Source organism: Phycodurus eques, chromosome 14 (assembly GCF_024500275.1).
Source record: "Phycodurus eques isolate BA_2022a chromosome 14, UOR_Pequ_1.1, whole genome shotgun sequence".
Taxonomy (NCBI): domain Eukaryota; kingdom Metazoa; phylum Chordata; class Actinopteri; order Syngnathiformes; family Syngnathidae; genus Phycodurus; species Phycodurus eques.
The window spans coordinates 16585027-16605618 of record NC_084538.1 but is presented as its reverse complement, the minus strand read 5'-3'; the positions used below and the strand labels follow the sequence as shown (position 1 = coordinate 16605618).

The following is a 20592-nucleotide window of genomic DNA, read 5'->3' as shown; positions in this document are numbered from 1 at the left end:
CACAACATCCAGAGCCTTTAGGAACTCCGGGCAAATCTCATCCACCCCCGGGGCCTTGCCACCTCGGTGACCTCAACCCCAGAGATAGGAGAGCCCGCCTCAGAGACCCCAGACTCTGCTTTTTCATGGGAAGGCGTGTCGGTGGAGTTGAGGAGAGGTCTTCGAAGTATTCTCCCCACCGACTCACAATGTCCCGAGTCGAGGTCAGCGGCGCCCCATCCCCACTATACACAGTGTTGGTGGTGCACTGCTGTTTGATGGAAATAAACACCAGAAGTGTTTATTTCCATCATTCACAAAAATGACATGTACACGAAGACAGCATTTTTGAAAACACAAACTTTAAATTCTGCATAAAATGAAAAACTCAAAATTTCAGATTTATTTCAAAAGCCAGCTGAAATAATAGAAATTCAGAAATTCAAAACATTTCATAAACAGTTAGCTGATCCATCACACATTTTTACTCGACGATTGGATGTAACTGTGAATAAAGTCAAAATAGTACCATTGAAAATACAACAAAGGAGGAAGGTACTGCTTCGTTCGATAGTTAGTATAACTAGACTGGCTCTATTCAAGGCACTGTTGGAGCTACACTATCATACAGTGAGAATTTAATGAAACAGATGATAATTTCTTACACATCAGCATTATACAACCTATTCTCATGACTGGTAGATGACGTATCAGACAAACATTTGAGAGTGAGCAAGAGAACACTTGATGGTTTTGGGTTTATGTGTGCTGATGAAAGTGCAGAGTGGGGAAGTCCTCAGAACTGAATTCTTTCCTACAGTTTGCAGGCTGCCTGTGCCACTTTAGAACCAGTTTTCTTGTTGAGACTTCGACAAATGAAAGCTCCTGCATCCATCAGCTTGGTGAGGTCCACTCCCTGGGTAGAAGAGAGAATGAGTTTTATTACAAGAATAAACAAGTGCTTTTAACATAATGATTATGATTCATGATTATCCAATAAAACAATCTCACAGTACAAGGTGTTCCAAATAGCTGACATTTGAGTAACTCCATGTCCGAAACAATCAAAATTAAAGTCTTCATGTTGCCACGAAACTTTGACACAACTATCGTGTTTATAACCCAATCAATATGCACACCATCGGTGACACGTTTTTCTTTTCGCCTTCCTCTTTGAATTGCTTTGTTGTACCATGTCCAAATGTGCTTTCTAGCGAGCGTATTGTTTTTCTATAGAATGTCGTCAAAACTGCATGGTGCACACTTTTGTTTCTTGTTTTTGAGTGTGTTCAAGCATATTCTAACACACAAACCATTTTCATTGCTAGATAATGGCTTTCTTCCCCTTGAAAAGAAGAAAAGTCAAACATTTAAGAAACAAACTTAAATTCACCATTAAACTTCATGTTTACACATCTCATTATGTTTTTTGGTTTTTTTTACACTGTAAACAGAGACAATTACTAACAGTTTGAATCCCAAGTCCATGAAGCATGTAGACAACATCTTCTGTCGCAACATTCCCAGAAGCACCTTGTGCATAGGGGCAACCGCCCAGCCCAGCAACAGAAGAGTCCACCACACTCACTCCCATCTACAGGCAAAAGAAATTCATGACAGGCAACACAAATAACAAATGTATGAACTAGTCACATCATTGGGTACATCTGTGTGTCTATGATACAGTAAACAAATGCATTACTACCATGATCAGGAGTGTTCCCCGCAATATTGCAGTTCATCATTCACAGCCCCGCTAGATCGCACATTTTTCATCGATCATATTTGCGTTTTTACAGTGTACAGCCAAGTCCGAATTCAGAGTTGGAGCAGCACGTTGTGCCACAAACATGCCAGTCTACTGGAAGCGATGCGGCATAATTGAAACAAGTAGAAGAGGCAGAGGTCCCCCAAATGAGCTCCAGTAATCGTCGTTTCCACAGAGCAGAGAGCGAGATAGCGAGAGAGAATATGCTCGTGAGAAATGTTGCATGTGTTGTGTTGTCTACGTGTGTGTTAAAGTTGTTGAAAGTTTATAATGATGTAACACCTATGCTAATTCCCATGACCTTGCATTCATCCATTTACTACAGCTTATCCGGGGGTTGGATTGTGGGGCCAGCAGCCAAAGCAGGGAAGCCCAGACTTCACTCTCCCGAGCCACTTCATCCAGCTCTTCCTGGGGGATCCTGAGGCGTTCCCAAGCCAGCCAGGAGACATACTCACTTCAAATATTCTTCCCACTAACTCACAACATCCCGAGTCAAGGTCATCCCAATGACACTCTTTCAGGTCTGTCATTGCCCAGGTGAGCATTGAAGTCCCTCCAGCACCGCCGTTAAGGACTCCAAGAAGGGTGGGTACTCTGGACTGTTGTTTGGTGCATAGGCACAAATGTCAGTCAGGACCTGTACCCCAACCCGAAGGCGGAGGGAGGCTATCCTCTCATCAAGCAGGGTGAACCCCAACGTGCAGACACCGCGCCGGGCAATACGTTCACCCATAGCTGCTCGGCGCCACTCACCTGGGGCGACTCCTGAGTGAAAGAGAGTCCGACCCCTCTCATGGGTTCAATATTTATTGTTTTCATGTATTTATTGCATCAACCTTGAAATGGCAGACGAAACTGCAACCTGAATCAAAGTATATGAGATTTTAACGTGCCACTGTCAATCAGTCACGCTGGATTTTTTTTGAAAATATCCAGAACAATCAGTGTTACGGGTTTAACAAGTTAGCGTTCAGTGATTTCTGTAACAAAATATGGACAATCCGTAACATTTGACAGCTCCGCAAACCCCTCCACCACGATAAGGTGAAGTCTCGGGGTTGAGTGTTTTAAATATACAATGTTTAATTCGCTTTTTATGTGTCAGTTTTACAGTAAATCTCAACTGGGAGTGACAAACAGCTTTGTGTTTAAACCAGGCGGGAAGGGTGAAACGATTATTTAAAAAAAATAAAAAATACAAAAAATAAACTAACAAAAAAAGAAAGTATAATTTTATGTGGTCTCTCAATATTGCGGATTTTCACTCAGTCAGGTGGGTCTGGACCATATACCCCAAGATAAAAGGGACTCACTGCACTTCTGATGTTTTGGTCACTTTTTATAGTGTGGGGCAAAATATAAGAAGCAGCTCTGACTATATTGCAGTCCAGTCACAAAACCCAGAACAAATATACACATGAATTGTTAACTTAACACCACTTGAGATAAAACTGAGGATCATTATCTTTGGAAAAGCACCAATTTTAACTGAACTAACTCAATTGCACGCATGCCCAATGTATTTTGACAATGAACTTGAAATATAAACGAAATAACAAACCTGCAAGGCTACGAGGATATTAGCGAGGGCCTGCCCGTACGTGTCGTGACAGTGCACCGCCAGGGCGTTGATTGGCACCTCGCGGCTCACCGCTATCAGCATTTCCTGCATGCTGCCTGGAGTGCCCACCCCAGTAGTGTCGCCAAGGGAAATCTCATAGCAGCCCATGGAGTACAGACACTTTGCTACCTGCAGAAACACCAATACTGTACAAGCTGGTAGTCGTGACTATGCTTGCATCACATACAAAGACATACATATTTATTGTATAGCATCCACAGTGACGTTAGGATTAGAAAGCAACAAAATTGTTACGATGAGTGTGTGTTGTCTCAAACAACTTCTAAATCTATGATAAAGTTCTTGTGAGCATATAGCTGTTGTCTGTGCATTGTTAGACAACATTTCGACGAAGAAAATGGAGTTTAAATTCGCACCGCTGCTCCCTCTCCTCACCGCCAGTCAGTCCTAAGGTACGGCTGACGGCTGGTATGAATCTTTGAGGACTAGCTGCGCTATTCTCTTCCGCAAAAAAAAAAATATTGCACTCACAGAGCCACACAGATGTACAAAGACTGCGTCACCTTTACGGCTGGACATTTGTCTGCACAACAGAGCGTTGCAGTCCGGCACGGTAGCAGACAGACGAGCCGAAAGTCCTCTGTAAATTGGCCGATAAGAAAACGAGATGCCAAAAACGTGTGATGAGTGATTAGTCGACCTCAAGCGTTAAATGGTTGATGTGGAGTCGTAAAGTCGACTAGTGGATTAATCGGTTCAACCCGTAATGTGGGATCAATAAAGAGCATTAAAAGGATTACGATAGGTGTAGCATGTTATGCACACAGGCAATGCTGCTGACCGTAATTATCTTTCTGTGACTCCAATAATTACAATACTTACGTATGTGCTTAAGTGTGCTGTGATATATTATTCAGTGCTATAGTTCTCAATTCTCAGTAAGCTTCTTTTGGGGCATTTTGGTTTAGGTCATTGAAAAGTGTACTTTGTAATATTGTGTCAGCCCCCGTCACCATGACAATACAGAAACATGGACTTGAATTTTAAGCCTCGTTAAGCATGATTAACAAATATAATTGAGAACTCACATGTGCAACTTTTTCAGGGTGAACCTTGCCTTCGTATGGGCAGCCAAGAACACAAGACACATAGCTGTAAGGGACAACAAAAGCTTGTGCATTAATTGATAAAGCAGACAATTCCGAAAGTATAAATATTTGTTTTAAGCTGCCGGTCATCTTACCCTCTTACTGGCACGCCAACCTCTTTCGCTGCTTTCACGACCTCGTCAAAGCGGCGTAAACTTTCGTCCACTGAGCAGTTTATATTCTTATTACTGAACAGTTCGGACGCAGCACCAAATATGGCGACCTCGGAGGCTCCAGCCTTCACCTTTGATGAAGTCGGGGTCGGGAAATACCATTGTAAGCTGTAAGCATGACGAAGGCACTGATGGAGAAGGTGTGCTCGATACCCACAGCAGCCTGGAAGCCCTTAAGGTTGGGAGTGAGGACCGGGTAAGACACCCCAGGTTTCCTACAGATCCCCTTCATCACCTCCACCTGGTCCGCCATCTGAAACAGGGAACGGCAACACCGAAACAAATTGGTGCAAATGTTCATTGGTGGGATGAGTTTCAACGCTGCTGTGTACAGCCGTGACACCATGTAGCATGTGAATCACTATGGAAGGAGAAACTTACTTGTGGAACCCACTTGGGTGATACAAAGCTGGTGGCTTCTACTACTGACAGACCTGACTCTGACAGCATGTCAATCAAATGGATTTTGGTTTCTGTTGGAACGATAGCCTGACAAAGAAAAGAGTGAAATGATTTTTTTGTTCTTTTTTCTAAACTCAAAAAAAACCATTTGAAACTGAAAGACAGAAACATGGAGTAAACATAACATAATACACCACCTTTTCATTCTGAAGGCCATCTCTGGGTCCCACCTCCACTATTTTTACCCTCTCCGGGAGGGTTACACCTGCTCTCATGCCAACCTACTCATAAAATACAACACTTGAAACAGAGCCTGCCAGCATCATTCCTTGCAAAACTCAAGCATTTTCCCTTTACCCCTCATATTTTCTTCAAATTTTGAGGTGCGGTTGGAAATAGTAGAATCAGACCAGAACATCTTTGTTCGAAACCTCTTCATTTGAGAAATACAGGACTACGAAACTTTCAGCTAATTAGCGCTACCTCTCATCTTTAAACATCTATCTTTGAAACTGAGACAAATCATGGTAGCATTTTAAAGCTCTGTCATAGCGCTACAAAACTGATAAAAATGTTCTTTTATTAAGTCAAGCATGACTTTACAAAAATTAAAGGTGGGTAAAAAAAATATGTATCTCTCTTAATTTTTCTCAAAATAATATTGTAGTTCGTTGTAGATGTGGAGAATCTTATTTTTAAATATTGTGATGGGCACTAAAAGTTCCTGAGAAAATAAATAATTCTGTACAATAGTGTATCCCAACCTTTTTTGAGCTAAGGCACCTATTTAAATTAGAAAAATCACATAGCACGCCACTAAACAAAAGTGTTAAAAAAGTATTAATACTAGGGTTGGGCATCGTTTGAATTTGAGTGATTCCGGTTCCGATTTCGGTTCTTTATTTCAATTGCGGTTCCAAACGTTTCGCGATTCCGATTCTTTTCGGGGGCTGGGTCCAAAACGTTTGCATGGTGTCCAAATTATGGACATCCATTTTATCCGCAGCACAGACTAAAATGAACATTTGACTCGAGGTTCTTTATAACCAGCATCAATATCAAACCTATGAACTAAAAGGCAATGTGTGTGGAACTAACCCAATTGACTTAATATTCATTAATTAATCTTTCAGCTAAAAATTAAATATAGCATTGTTAAAATAGTTATTTGGGACTGTTTCATCACATCAAATGGTTTATATGTGCAAGTTTTAACTTGACTTCCTGTTTTAAGTTTGTAGCCTTTTATTTTGAAGGGTACGCACCGGAACTCAGCATTTTGGCACAAAAAGTTTTTTTTTTTTTTTTTTTTTTAATGGATGGAACCAATTGCTATAAAACGCTGATTCCTCTTGCTACGCACCAATGAGGCACAAGGTTAGTGTTTGTGATACTGTGAGACAATGTTTATGTGAATTATCTTCCAATTCATTGTGATGTAACGTTGCTACGGTGAAGTTTTAGCCCAATGTTAAGGTTTTTTTGTTTGTTTGTCATTGCCGCTTACGTTGGTTTGAAGAACAAAATAAACATGAAAAACCATCAGTGCAAGCAACCGTTTACCTTGTTAGGTGTCTCAATGTTGGCATAGACATATTTTATTGTTTCACTCACCCAATTGACTGAGAGTGGACTTCATTGAAGCTCCGCGCGGTGTAGGCTGAGGCTCGGAGTATGTCAGGCGCTACACGTCGTGAAAGCCTCCTTTTGCACAATATAATCTTATTCCAAGTGTTGCACTGTGGCGACTGGTCATTCATTTTAACAAAGTTAAAACGCACTTTTGTTCGCCGCTACCACCGTTGGGCACAAGCACGTCTTTGTGCGCGTTCTTCTTTGTTGGTTTTTGCTGCGTTTTCGTTGGTTTTTGCCACTTCTTCTTCGTGGTGGGCGGACTGTAAGCATCGAAACTGGGAACCAACATTTTTTAATTTGAACGGTTCCGGGAGAACCGGAACGTTAGTCCCGGTTCCAATCGGTTCTCGATACTCGATTCCCAACCCTAATTAATACTGAAATAATGACTGTCTCAAATGTATAATAATAATAATAATGCTTTGGACTTGTATCGCGCTTTTCAAGGAACTCAAAGACGCTTTACAATTGCACACATTATTAATTCGTTCCACAGTTACACCTTGGTGTTGGTAAGCTACAGTGCCATGAAAAAGTAATGGCCCCCTTCTCAAATTCTTATATTTTTGCAGTTTCCCCACTTCAATGTTTAAGATCATCAAACAAATGTAAATATCAGACAAATATACCACAAGTGAACTTAAAATACTGTTTTTAATTAGTGATTTCATATATTAAGGGGGGGTGGGGGGGGGGGAGAATTCAAAGTTACCTGGCCCTGTGTAAAAAAAGTAATAACCCCCCTTGTTAAATCATGAATTAATTGTGGCTAATCACAGTTTTTGGTTAATTTGCACTGATCACACCCAAACCTGATTACCTCCAGACCTGTTCAATCAAGAAATTACTTAAATAGAACCTGTCTGACAAATTAAGTCGAACAAAAGATCTCAAAAAGCTGCAACAAATTGCCACAATCCAAAGAAATTCAGAAACAGATGAGAAACAACATAATTGACATCAATCTCGAACGGATTACAAAGTCATTTTTAAAGCTTTCGGACTCCAGCGAACCATGGTGAGCGCGATTATCCACAAATGGAGAAAACATCAAACAGTGGGGAACATTCCCAGGAGTAGCCAGGTATGAAAATGACCCCAAGAGCATGGTGACAACTCCTCTAGGAGGTCACAAACTCGGGACAACATCTTAAGAACTGCAGGCCTCAGTTAAGGTCAGTGTTAATGACACAACAATGTGAAAAAGACTGGGCAAAAATGGTATCCATGGCGAGTTCCAAGGCGAAAACGACTGCTGACCAAAAAGAATATAAAGGCTCGTCTTACTTTTGCAACAAAAAAAAGAAAACATCTGAATAATTCCCAAGACTTCGGGGGAGAAAATTATGTGGACTGACGAGATCAAAGGTGAGCTTTTTGGAAGGTGTGTGTCTCCTTACATCTGGCGTAAATGTAGCACAGCATTTCAGATAAATAACATCATATCAACAGTCAAACATGGTGGTGGTTGTGTGATGGTCTTGCGCCGCTTTACTCCTTCAGGACCTGGACAACTTGCTGTGACTGATGGAACGCTGAATTCTGCTCTTTAACAGAAAATCCTGAAGGAGAATGTTCAGCCATTTTGTGACCTCAAGTTGAACCACACTTGGGTTCCGCAGCAGGATAGCAATCCAAAACACACCAGCAAGTCAACTTCTGAATGGCTTAAAAAAACCAAAATGAAGCTTGTGGAGTGGCCTAGTCAAAGTCTAGACTTGAATCTGATTAAAATATAGTGGCATGACCTTAAAAAGGCTGTTCACACAGGGACCCTTTTTTCCCCCCTTAATAAATGAAATCACCATTTAAAAACAGCACTTTAACTTCACTTGGGTTCTATTTGTCTGATATTTACATTTGTTAGTTGATCTTAAACATTGAAGTGGGGAAACTATGCAAAAATCTAAGAATTTGAGAATGGGGGCAATACTTTTTCACAGCACTGTACTTGTGTAGCCACAGCTGCCCTGGGGCAGTCTGATGGAAGCGTGGCTGCCATTCTGCACCTACAGCCCCTCCGACCGCCACCAAACATCCAACCACATTCATTCACCCTCACAATCACAAATTGACTTACTCCATTTAAAATCTGGGCAAGTTCAATTTAACACAAAGATGACATACTCGCAGAAAGCCATGATTTCTGTTGTATCAACCTCAACAGGTGGATAGAGGTTTAATGTAACGTCTGCATTTAATTGTTCATCCCATCACTACTTAACTGGCGTAGAAAGATGACCATGGATATATTTGTAATTAATTAACACTATTTTTTGAACCAATTAGTGTACCACGGCACACTGATTGGGAATCAGTGTACAACGGTCATTCGCAAATCAGCAATCCATGTACAATATAATCAACGGAAAGACAAATACTACTGCAGTGGCACACATTACCATGATTATCATGTGTAACTTTTCAGGACCATGTTAGTAAGTGGGAGGGTAACTAATAATCATGATAAAAGTTGATCATTTGGCAGTGTTTTCACTTGATTTGACCTGTCTTGGACAATGTTATATACATTTAGAATTTTCTATCCCAATATGTAGGTATGTTACTAAATCCAGAAAACCGGCCACCATTTTCTTTCCATTTCGGTGTGCCAGAAATCTGATAGGTGAATTTAAAGGAGGGTCCCCAAAATCTCGTTTTCTCATTGTGTCAAAGTTGTTGCTCCTGTTCTTTTCAGATTACGTTGTTGGTGAATCCCTTTACCACCTCGTATTTTAAAATGAATTTTTCAATTCAGATGAGATTTTCTGTGGTTCTGACAAAGATTAAAATGTTCCTCGATTTCAGCTTTGAAAATCACACATTCATAGGTTTTGGTGACGATAGATAACTAGATGGTAGTGAGTCATTATTATTATTATAAACTTCTGTGAATTTTGAAGTAATTCTGACTCATTGCTTGCTCTCAGTTTGATCATGAAAAGAAGATGCTCAGACGGCTCGAGCGGACGTCGCACTGTTATAACGTCACATTTTCTTCTCAACTAATAAGAAACATCCGGGCACTTTTCTAACAAAGAGTCAAGGTTTCAGTCACACATTTCCTAATTTACACTGATTTTTGGGCAGAGCATTTTGGGAAATGTTCAACATAAAAAGTGGCAGAAAATCCTTCATTCTTATCCGATTCTTACAAACAAGGGCTCATTTTATTCCTATAGCACTCTTCTATCCAACGATGTCGTCTATATTGATATTAAGGTATTTTGAAAATTTTAGTAACATACCTACAATATGGAGGATACATTATCTTATTCTTTTCAGTTTACACAGCACAAACTACTCCAACTCAATTCAGAGCGAGAATGATTTTTATTCCAGGCATTTGTCTACAAACTCAGATGTTGGAGAGTTCTGAGGTTTATGTCAAAATTAATTTCCTGTATTAGAATTTAGCAGTGCCGTGTGCTACTTTCTTTTCAAAACGTCAGACACAAGAGAGGCCGTCTCGAGACAGGCTCTACAACCTGCTGGGCGACCAAATCCACACACAATGTGCGCTAACCTTCGCTGCGGAGCTGAACGACAGGTACTGATGTCCCATTGCCGCTGAGCTAAATGCACTTCTGTTTACAAGCCTCCACACGGCCGCCATGTTGGTCCGGTCTCCAGACTGAAAACGCTTCTTCTTCTGAAGAAACACTTGACCTGATGAGTAGCGCCCGGGCGCCATCCGGTGGCCACAAATTGGTTGACGCGCTCATTGATTTAATCTTATTTCTTTCAGTGCAGCCTCTTGGTGCTTTATCATCACTTCGTTAGAGATCACCATCAGAGATCGCGAGGCAAGACACGGCTAGAAGAAGGCTGTGGCCCTCTTCGTTTTCTCGTTTTTGCTTAGGAACTTTTCTTTCACAATTTAGCCGAGCGAGATGAACCGGAAGTACTTGGAGGATAGGGCGTTCGAATGAGCAACCGTTACGAAAGGAAATGAGATACGTTACCCACAGTCCTTTACGACAGCAATATTTAAAGCAACAGACCACCGACGGGGAATTTCACGGAAGAGATTGAAAAAATAATGAAATACAACTTTTATTTTAGTAAAAATAGCACCGAACTCTGCGATTTGCCTGACGACCAATTCAGGGTGTACGCCGCCTCTCACGCGCAGTCAATTGGGATAGGCTCCGGCATACCCGTGACCCTAGTGAGGATAAACTGCACGGGAAATGGATGTAATTGTTTATATTAATTTACACCCCCCCCCCTGTATTACCACAATAGTATATATCCACAAACGTCCGCTGGGAATACATTCTTCGTGAACAATGGCAATGTAAACAAACGTACAAATTTGGCTCAGTAAATGTAACACTAACATTACTATCAATACAGAAAAAAGAACAGTCGGCACAAAATATCAAATACAGAAACATGGGCCGGAAAAGGACAGAAAATAAAGAAAGCAAGCTAGAGATTATTTTCCAATTATTTTTTTTATTATATAACATATACGAACAAAATCGCCATGGGGTGGCATACAATCATTGGCAAAAAAACAACAACAGATTATTGTATTGCAAAAGTACAAGAGCACATAGATCCAAGATCCAATTTAAAGTATAAAATGGAACATTTTCTTCATTCCGTTACTGTATCGTTACTGCCAAACAAATCATGCGAGTAACTTGCTGTTACAACATCATGGGACAAACCAAAAGTAACAACAACTTGAGCTCTCTTGCTCCCTCTTTTTGTTCTGTCACATCAATAAATTTGCCCTAACAGAGAGCGATCAGTAAACCAATTAGCCAAAGGTGGGAGTATTTGTTATTATAATTTGTAATAATATTAATTGAGCATCTCTTTAAATTTGAATCTATGTTTTCCATGTTAAAAGCTAGTTGTCAAGCTATTGCAAATATGTGCAGCTTCCCCACTTGAAAGAGATTGATTCAGCGACGGCATTTTCATTTTATTTTAGCATACAGTAGTTTGACAGTTCATCAAGAAGTTTCATTCCTTAAAATTGTCTCTCGCAATGAGGGAATTTTAAGTGCCTTATAATGTGCATTTTGATTATATTTAGGCTGTTGAGAAATATCTGAGAAAATAACAAGAGAAAATATGTTATTGTAAGTAAGTGTAAGTAGTAAAAGAGAAAAATAATACACAAATTTGTAATTTCTATAACATCAAGCTCCAGCCTTAGATTTATTAATTTTAAAATTTTCTCCACAACAAATGAGGCCGTCACTGTTGTTTTTTCAACGTTTCAGTTAAACATTAAATAATTAATGTATCTACAAGTTCTTATTGCCCTTACCCAAATTTCCCAAACTGTTATGTGTGTTTATTGTTGTGTGTTGCTGTTCGGGGCGTGAGAGCAATACGTGTGCCGTTGTAGTTAGCGCTGTTAATTCCGAGGGGCTTTGAATGCATCGCCCCGCACACTGTGGGGGGAAAAATGGAGTGAGAGAGACTCGAGGTGACCTGATTTTAAACTACTGTTCATAGTTGACCTTGCTCCTCTTCTTTTATTTGTTTATATTAATTTAAAAACAGTTTCACCTGATTTCTGGCGCCCCCTTGAGGCCACTACACCCTTCGCATTTGCTAACCCCGGCCCTGTGCATTTTGATTGGCTGTAATCGGCGACCTTGCAACACTGCGCACAGGCGATTAAAATTTTGAATCATGGCAAAACCAGTGGCCCACTAATCTGCCACTCATGAAAATAGTTCTCTCATTTTGAATGTGATTCCTGCAATATGTTCCAAAAAAAGATGGGACAGGGGCAACAAAAGACTTGGAATGTTGAAGAATGCTACAAAAAACAAAAAAACAAAAAAAAACACCCGTTTGGAACATTCCGCAGTTCACTTTGTGAACAAAACTGCATGAGCAAATAGTCTAACAGTGTAAAAACTAAATTTGTCAACGCACAATCGCAAGGAATTTAGGGATTTCATCATCTGCGGTCCATAACAATAAAATATTCAGAGAATCTGGAGAAATCTCCGCACATAAACGACGAGATTAAATGCCTGTGACCTTCAATCCCTCAGACGGCACGTCATTCAAACCGGCATCATTGGGTAAAGGATATTGCCATGTGGGCTTAGAAACACTTCAGAAAACCTTTTTCAGTTAACACAGTTTGTCCTCGGTTCTCAAACACTTATTGTTGAGTGTTGTTAAAAGGAAAGGTGTTCAACATGCTGTCCCATCTTTTTTTGCAACTTGCATCAAACTCAAAATGAGTGAACATTTGCAAAAAACAACAACAAACAAACAAGTTGATCAGTTTGAACATTAAATATCTTGTTGTATTCAATTGAATATAGCTTCATAAGGATTTTCATTGTATTCTTTTATCCATCCATCCATTTCCTTTACCGCTTATCCTCACTAGGGTCGCAGGCTGCTGGAGCCTATCCCAGCTCTCTTCAGGCGGGAGGCGGGGTACACCTTGAACTGGTCACCAGCCAATCGCAGGGCACATACAAACAAACAACCATTCGCACTCACATTCACACCTACGGGCAATTTAGAGTCCCCAATCAACCTACCATGCATGTTTTTTGGGATGTGGGAGGAAACCGGAGTGCCCGGAGAAAACCCACCCAGGCACAGGAAGAACACACAGGCGGGGCTGGGATTTGAACCCCGGTCCTCAGAAATGCGAGGCAGATGTGCTAACCAGTCGCCCACTGTGCCGGCTGTATTGTTTTATAATTTCTTTTATTTACATTTTTTATTTTACACCCCATCCGAACTTAATTGGAATTGGGATCTCTGTAGATAATTATTCTGCTCCAGATGATGTGTGTGGCATAGTTGTGTACTTTTATATTGCATTTTTGTGTAGTATTCTTTGCTTTCTTTAACTGTGACTTAATATGGGTGGTATTAAGAGGTGGATTGTCGGTTTAGTCACGACTAAAGGCCTAGGTACTAAATGCACGGTCCTCCACTGCTGTATCCCTTCAAGGTCTTAACTCCCCAAGACTTCATTCAATTCATCCATCCATCCATTTTCTGAGCCGCTTCTCCTCACTCGGGTCGCGGGCGTGCTGGAGCCTATCCCAGCTGTCATCGGGCAGGAGGCGGGGTACACCCTGAACTGGTTGCCAGCCAATCGCAGGGCACATAGAAACAAACAACCATTCGCACTCACAGTCACGCCTACGGGCAATTTAGAGTCTCCAATGAATGCATGTTTTTGGGATGTGGGAGGAAACCGGAGTGCCCGGAGAAAAACCACGCAGGCACGGGGAGAACATGCAAACACCACACAGGCGGGGCCGGGGATTGAACCCGGGTCCTCAGAACTGTGAGGCTGACGCTCTAACCAGTCGGCCACCATTCAATTCATTTCAGTTAAAATGTATTTTACATGTAATATTATGAATTGTAACTTCAACAGAAAAATCAGACTTTAGATATATAAAGTCTCCATGGATTTTAGGATGAAATTTCCAGTCATGGAAGTCTACAAAAATATCTTTAATGTGTCCAAAAAAACCAATGTGAATTGCCTCAATGTCATAGTGCATATTATAAGGTAGACTTGCGATGACATATGGTTAAAAACAGAAGGGTTCATATTGTTCAGTTCTACATTAAACAGTCCTCTATGTTTTATCTTGTTCAACTGTTATCTTTTATCAGAGCGGAATGTCTCCAAAAGTGAAAAAAGTTTTCTGTTTATACAAAAATTGTATGTAACAATTTGGTACTTAAACACAGCAAAAGAAACACTCAAGACGCATGCTTTAGATACTGCATATACTTAAGGAGGATGTCACAATAGTAAAAAGATTGCTTTGAAAGAATTGATCAGCCAGTTATATTACAGTAAAAGAATAATACAGCATATCATAGTAAGTCATGAGGTTATATACACACACACGCGCGCGCCCACACACATACACACACTTTGGTCCAGTTTCACTGCAGCTCCTCATCACTGTCATCCACTTGTTGAATGATGAGGTCAGCCCCCGAGTCTTCGGCCAGGTCATCATCATCGGTTGCCATCCAGGCCCTGTTACTCTGCTCCTCCTCGCCATCCACACCCAGTAACAGAGCCGGCTCCTCGTTGCTTCCCTCTAGACTTTCCATGGGCACAGTATCGCGACCCACTTCGTGGACGCACAGGGGGCACATGCGGTAACGCCGTGTGCCCTCACACACCACCTGCCCGGAGTCTTCAGTCACTGGACACTTGCACCTCCTGCACACCAGCTTCCTGGCTTGATGAATCTAAAAACAACAAGTCGCACCCATCACAGGATATCGTCATTTAATTTGGTATATCTGCTACTGTGTTATTTAGCACAGATCATTTTACACTTGAGACTATGTGAGTCCTGGGATGCACAGGTCATGGAAACAATGAGTCCCAACCAGGGAACAATGAGTTACTGTAACTTATCATTACGGAGTACGGATACAGTAATCCTCCGCTATATCACGGTTCTTGCGTCGCGGTCCCGCTATATTACAGATTTTTATTACGGTTGTTACTCTATTTTTTATACTGTTTGTATAATATTTTTGTGTTATCCATTGCTTCTTGCTCTCTTTGAATATATGATGTGTTTAGGCCTGTCACGATAGCAATTTATTTTAGGATGATATATTTTCCCAAACATTATCACGACAAACAATAGTATCGTTGATGGTTTTTATGCCACTAAGAATAATGAACACTGACACTGTAATGTAGAACAATAACCAAAATAAAATATCTTGGATAAAAATATAAATGAAACAAACTCAGGCTCTGTTCACCAAAATTGGACTTGAACATTTGGCAGCAGCATAAACACTCATTAATGCATTAACAGGCAATATACTGAACAATATCAAGTTTCCAGTTGGTTAGGAAAATGTGCCATGTGGAAACATTAATAACAACACAACAAGTAGATCAAAGCAACTTGTTTTGATTCAAGATTTGTACTACTTTTCAAAAGTCTGCAGCCTTTCTTTAAACACTGCTTTGTCACCATGTTCAATGGCTACATCTCTTACAATAGCGAGTAACGCTATACTGTAATGTGAACATACGTACACCATACGTACACACTGTCACATTTGTATTTGCATTGTTTGGGCAAAGAGTTACATAACTGCAAGCTGCCGGGAAATGTTCAACCGTGTTTTTTGTTCCCACATGAAGAAATTGTGTGGGATGGTTGTGTTTAGGATGGATTTTGTCACATTCAGGTTTTAAGTTGTGTTGTCTTTGTTGTGACTTCATACAAATTTGACACATCTGCTCGTTGGTGTTAGTGGGATGGCCGTGTCCATCTGGCTTGAATCCAAAATGTTCCCAAATCGTCATGGTGGCGTCAGGCTTTGTAACTAATTCCAATTATGCCGCTCAATGCTGTAACTGTGCAGCTACCAGCTTGCCGTCATAAAACTAAGCTTTGAGTATGCGAGTGGCCGCATTTCAAAAGCACGCACACGCATGCACAAACACCAAAGGCATGAAAAAGGTGACCAAAAAAAAAAACACTGTTGGGGGGTCTGGGAGATATTTTAAAACATTTTAACATAAATTAAGCAATCTGGAACAATAACGCAAAAAAAATATATATATATATATATTTAAAAAAAAAAATTCCTCCTTAAATTGCGCACCTGTACGCACCCTCTTTTTTTTTTTTTTTTTGCTGCACCATTCAGATATAAGGGTGCAGACACGACCAAATTAGTCGCACTCTAGAGTCCTGTCTCGTCAAAAAAAATCCATACGCCGGATTTCCAGCACCACGGCGGAGTAGTAAGTCATAGCTCTGCATCCTAAAACGCAGATTGATAGTACTTTACGTGTCCCTGCTAATTTTTGTGCATCTCAAATGCGGGGCGCACACAAACGAGATCCCCGTTTAGAAACAACATACAGTATATACTACATGGCCAAATTATAGGTTAGGCTGAGTTCCTCCCGTCAATCCCAATTGTTCTTTTTTACCTTCCAAAAAGTGTGAGGAAGGGCCTTTTTTTTCCGAGCATGACTGTGCCCCAGTGCGGAAAGCAAGGTCCCTAGAGGCATGCTAGGGATGACTTTGCGGTGGAATTCTTCCATTAAGAGTCCTGACTTCAACCTGTCAAACATCTTTGGGATGATCTAAAACAGAGATTGAGCTCCCGGCCTGACAATCTGGACAAATGGACAATGATTTTTTTAAACCTTGAAGTAAGTTTTCCTTAAAGATTGGAAGCTGTATTAGCTGCAAAAGGGGAACCGATCTTTCTACTGGTGGTCATGGTGGTTTCCCAGTACCTTTGCCTTAAAAAAAGAATCCTGAACCTTTGCCATACCGTCTCAAAGTGGCTGCGCAGGTGCTCCAGGCGAGTAAATCGCTTACTGCAGGCTTGACAGGGATACGGCCTCTCACCAGTGTGACAGCGCAAGTGACGCTTTAGGTCTGCCTTCCTTTTCACCGTGTGTGTACAGAAAGGGCATTTGAAGCGCATAGCATTGGATTCTGTAAAGCAGAAGGAGAAGATGTTCACTTTTTGTTAATCCATGGAATCAACATTTTTGCCCTATTGATATCAATCTCATTTCTCTCCACAGCATTATGCTTACCATTGTCATTAAAGTGTGCAACAACACCCACAATTGGTGGTAAATTGGCATAAAGCTCATCAGCCTTCTCCGCCTTTACTGTGCTGGCCTCCTGGATGTCTTCGTCTTCATGCTGGTTAGAGTGGGTGCTGTTGGTCGCCTTCCTCTTATTTGCACCTTTGGTACGCCGCCTCTCTGACACTGGCAGAGTATACAAAGGGTCCTGGGGATCTTCTGACTCTGTGTTGAGCTCATTGGTGGGACTACTTGGCTCAGTCTTCAGAGCTGAACCTGAAATGTCTTGCTCCGAGTCCTTGCCCATGTAGCTAGACTGGGATCTGGAGCTGTCCCTGGTCCAAAGTGCAGGTGGTGGACTGTCAGAACGTGGTTCTGGCTCCTGCTGTTGCTGCTGCTGCTCTACAGTCTCCTCTCCAGCCCCACTGGTAAAGCTGCACGTCTCTGACAAGCTGTGACAACGATCACTGTCTTCATCTTTCACACTGATGTCCAAAGATGATTTGATGAAGTTCTTGCAGTAGTTGATGACATTGTTCATCTGCAGGTAACTGGCCGCAGACATCACCTCAATCACATTTTGACCAGAGAGGTCCAGCTGGCCCGAATAGATGAAATCCAGGATGACTGTGAAGATCTCGGGGCTGAAGGAGTCAAAGGTGGCATTAGCGGACTCCGGGATGCCATCAGGGCCCTGGGTCAGCAGCATGCGGAAGTAGCCGCTGCTGGCGCACAGGACGTTGCGGTGGGCCCTGAAGAGGTGGCCCTCCACCAGCACGCTGAAGTCACAGAAGAGCTCTTGACGTCTCTGCTGGTTGAGCTGCTTTAGCAGGTTGGTTTGGTGAGCCACTGTGATGTCGGCCGTGTTGAACCATCTCTGAGGCTGCCTGCAGGACACAACAATGCATGACAGTTTCGTCATCACTTACACTTAGCATCAAGCACTTGGTTCAGTGCACATGTATGTGCAGTGTTTGCAGTTGACTGAAGCAAAACTATGGACTCTTGAGGCATCATATCGAGTCTAATGGCTGTCATGTTCACCTTGAACTTAGGACCACTTGTACAATTTAATGAGCCAAAAAAACAAGAGCTGTATAAAACAGATGGGGTGTTGGAGCCAAATAGTTTGATTGACTTACGCTATTTAAATGATACTACAGGATGTAAAAGTAGAAATGTGTCTGTATTACATTGAGCCATGTCTTGACCAAAGACTTGGTTAAGGGGGCAGGAAGTTCAGAGATGGAAAGATGATCCAAAAACTTGTATATTATGTTAATTAAGCATATATATTGCCCATAGTTGATAGATACTTGTATTTCTTCTTCTACTACTACGACTCTTACTTCTTTGTATTTTCAGGCAGATCAGTCTTGGTACAATGACAGACATGATCAGTGGAGATATCGCTACGTGCGTGATGTGCTGTGTTGGCAATCTCGAGTACACCAGACGCATTAAGAGTGGTAGCGGTATGCACACACATGCCATTTTCCCCCCTTGTCATGTGTGGGATCTCGAAGATTTACCCCCAAAAATAAATAAATAAATAAAATAAAATAAAAATAATTAACTTGTTAAGTGTGTACGCTGCTTTATCTGTCCTGGGGTGGCGCTAACCGTGTGACCCGGAAAAGGAAGCAGTTTAAAAATAAATAAATTAATTAATTAATCAATAAAATCGATGGATTTTAGGCTAGAAGGAAGGAAGGAAGGAAGGAAGACCCATGGATGAATGGGCCTATTGTGAGGGCCATTGGTAACGCAGTGGTTCATAGCTGCCATTTTTGCAGCAATATAAAGAACAACTGCATTACAGTGAGAAGGGTTAATAATACCACATGTTGGTTACCTAGGCCAAATGCAGTACACCACTGGTAACCACAACCATATATCGATTGTTAAATAAACACCTCTCTAAAGCGTCCATGAAAACTTAGCATCATTATCTACAAATAACACTTGTCATGATTTTCATTAGATTATGCCAGTGTGTATAAAGTATGCGTCTAAATGTACCTTGCTAATCCTAAACGATGCTGTTGTCTGTACTTGGACTATCCTGCAGACGCGCCGCCTATAGTCGACCTAACTGTGGACGCCCATTGGCTAAAGCCGCCCTCAATCAAACGGCGTCATCTCCTGGGCTCCACCCGACACCAGGCAGGGAGCTTCGGGTGACAAATCCTGTAATCACCCTTAATGGAGGCGCGTTGCACGTCGAATATGTGATGCCACAAACATTCTACAGAATGGGGAGAGGCAATACAAGATCGTGAAGAGGCACGATCTTTAAATACACTCAACCAAATTTATACTTTTTAAAAATTATTATTATTAACAGTAACCTATTTTCCCATCCGCGTGTCGACTACGACACACATTCATTATTAATTATGCGATCCAGCCTGCATCGCCCGATAACCCACCCGCCCGTATTAGACCCAGAAGTCTCAAATCTTTAACAGAGGAACGTATTATGAGGTCAATATATTGAAATTACAGCTCATCCACGCGTGGGAGCTGCAGAGCGTCGTATGAGTGCGGTAGTCCTTGTGAGGGTAACGCGGGCAGTGGCGCACCAGAACAGCCCACTGTGTCCTGGAGCGACGCCCACTTCAGGCTCCGACCAGCACACAATGGAAAATAAACCTCCGAACAGAACGTACTTGTGGCTAGTATTCATATGTATTCTTGGAAAACCCGTCTACGGGTTATACGTGCTAAAACACCCGCTTTTATTCGAGTGGAACCCCCCCCCCCCCACCACCACCACCACCACCACCCACCCTGTGATACTTCTCGCTGGAGGTCCGGAGCACGGCGAGCAGCGGGGAGGATTTGCCTCGCTTACCCGAATGCAGCGACTCTCTCCCGGCGCGAGCCTTCGTCAGGACCCGCTTACGCCCCTCGCCGTGATACCCGCGAACAAATCCATCGATACTCACTGGTGGTTGGCTTCACCCGACGCCCGATAGAGTCTGTTCTCCCCCTCGTCCGTCACAATATCCATTTTTTGGATTCCCTGTAGTTTTTTTGGGGCCTTTTCTGTCGATCAGGGTCCACAGTCAGCCACTTCCTGCTCAGCCCTAAAGACCGAAACCCGGCGAGAGAGAGACTGGAGCGCTGTGCTGACGTGGGTGTTTTATTAACTGGGTGCCCGAGGGTTCAAGGAGCCATTTAAAGCCCCAGCGCCGCGCTTAGGATATTCTTTTGCATGCACAATATCTCATTTGTGTTAAGAATTAAAATACTTCTATTATGTCAACACCCTTCAATAGTATTCAAAATACGTAGCAGATTTCCCAAAGCAATCTGGAGTGGCCCTC

The 20592-nt window shown here is 41.9% G+C and overlaps 2 protein-coding genes across 5 annotated transcripts; both read right to left on the bottom strand.

The window, feature by feature from the left end:
- Positions 1–366: 366 nt before the first annotated feature.
- On the bottom strand, positions 367–10575 carry hmgcl (3-hydroxy-3-methylglutaryl-CoA lyase). Of its 4 annotated transcripts, XM_061696654.1 has the most exons (11): positions 10217–10280; positions 6837–6965; positions 6670–6759; positions 5253–5336; positions 5035–5142; positions 4811–4906; positions 4576–4724; positions 4421–4484; positions 3312–3500; positions 1448–1573; positions 367–895 (listed from the first exon to the last, which is right to left on the bottom strand). In XM_061696654.1, the coding sequence occupies exons 4-11, from the start codon at positions 5328–5330 to the stop codon at positions 794–796; spliced, it is 912 nt and encodes a 303-aa protein (XP_061552638.1). In that variant the 5' UTR covers positions 5331–5336; positions 6670–6759; positions 6837–6965; positions 10217–10280; the 3' UTR covers positions 367–793. The 4 variants fall into 4 exon arrangements, with proteins under 4 accessions (XP_061552638.1, XP_061552634.1, XP_061552637.1 ...); XM_061696650.1 differs by having other exon boundaries at positions 6670–6965; XM_061696653.1 differs by having other exon boundaries at positions 6670–6950.
- Positions 10576–14144: 3569 nt separating this feature from the next.
- zbtb8a (zinc finger and BTB domain containing 8A) lies at positions 14145–20373 on the bottom strand. The gene is made up of 4 exons (XM_061696466.1): positions 20212–20373; positions 17267–18147; positions 16996–17162; positions 14145–14922 (listed from the first exon to the last, which is right to left on the bottom strand). Exons 1-4 carry the CDS (start codon positions 20274–20276, stop codon positions 14608–14610), a joined length of 1428 nt encoding a protein of 475 aa, XP_061552450.1. The 5' UTR covers positions 20277–20373; the 3' UTR covers positions 14145–14607.
- Between the last annotated feature and the right edge of the window lie 219 nt (positions 20374–20592).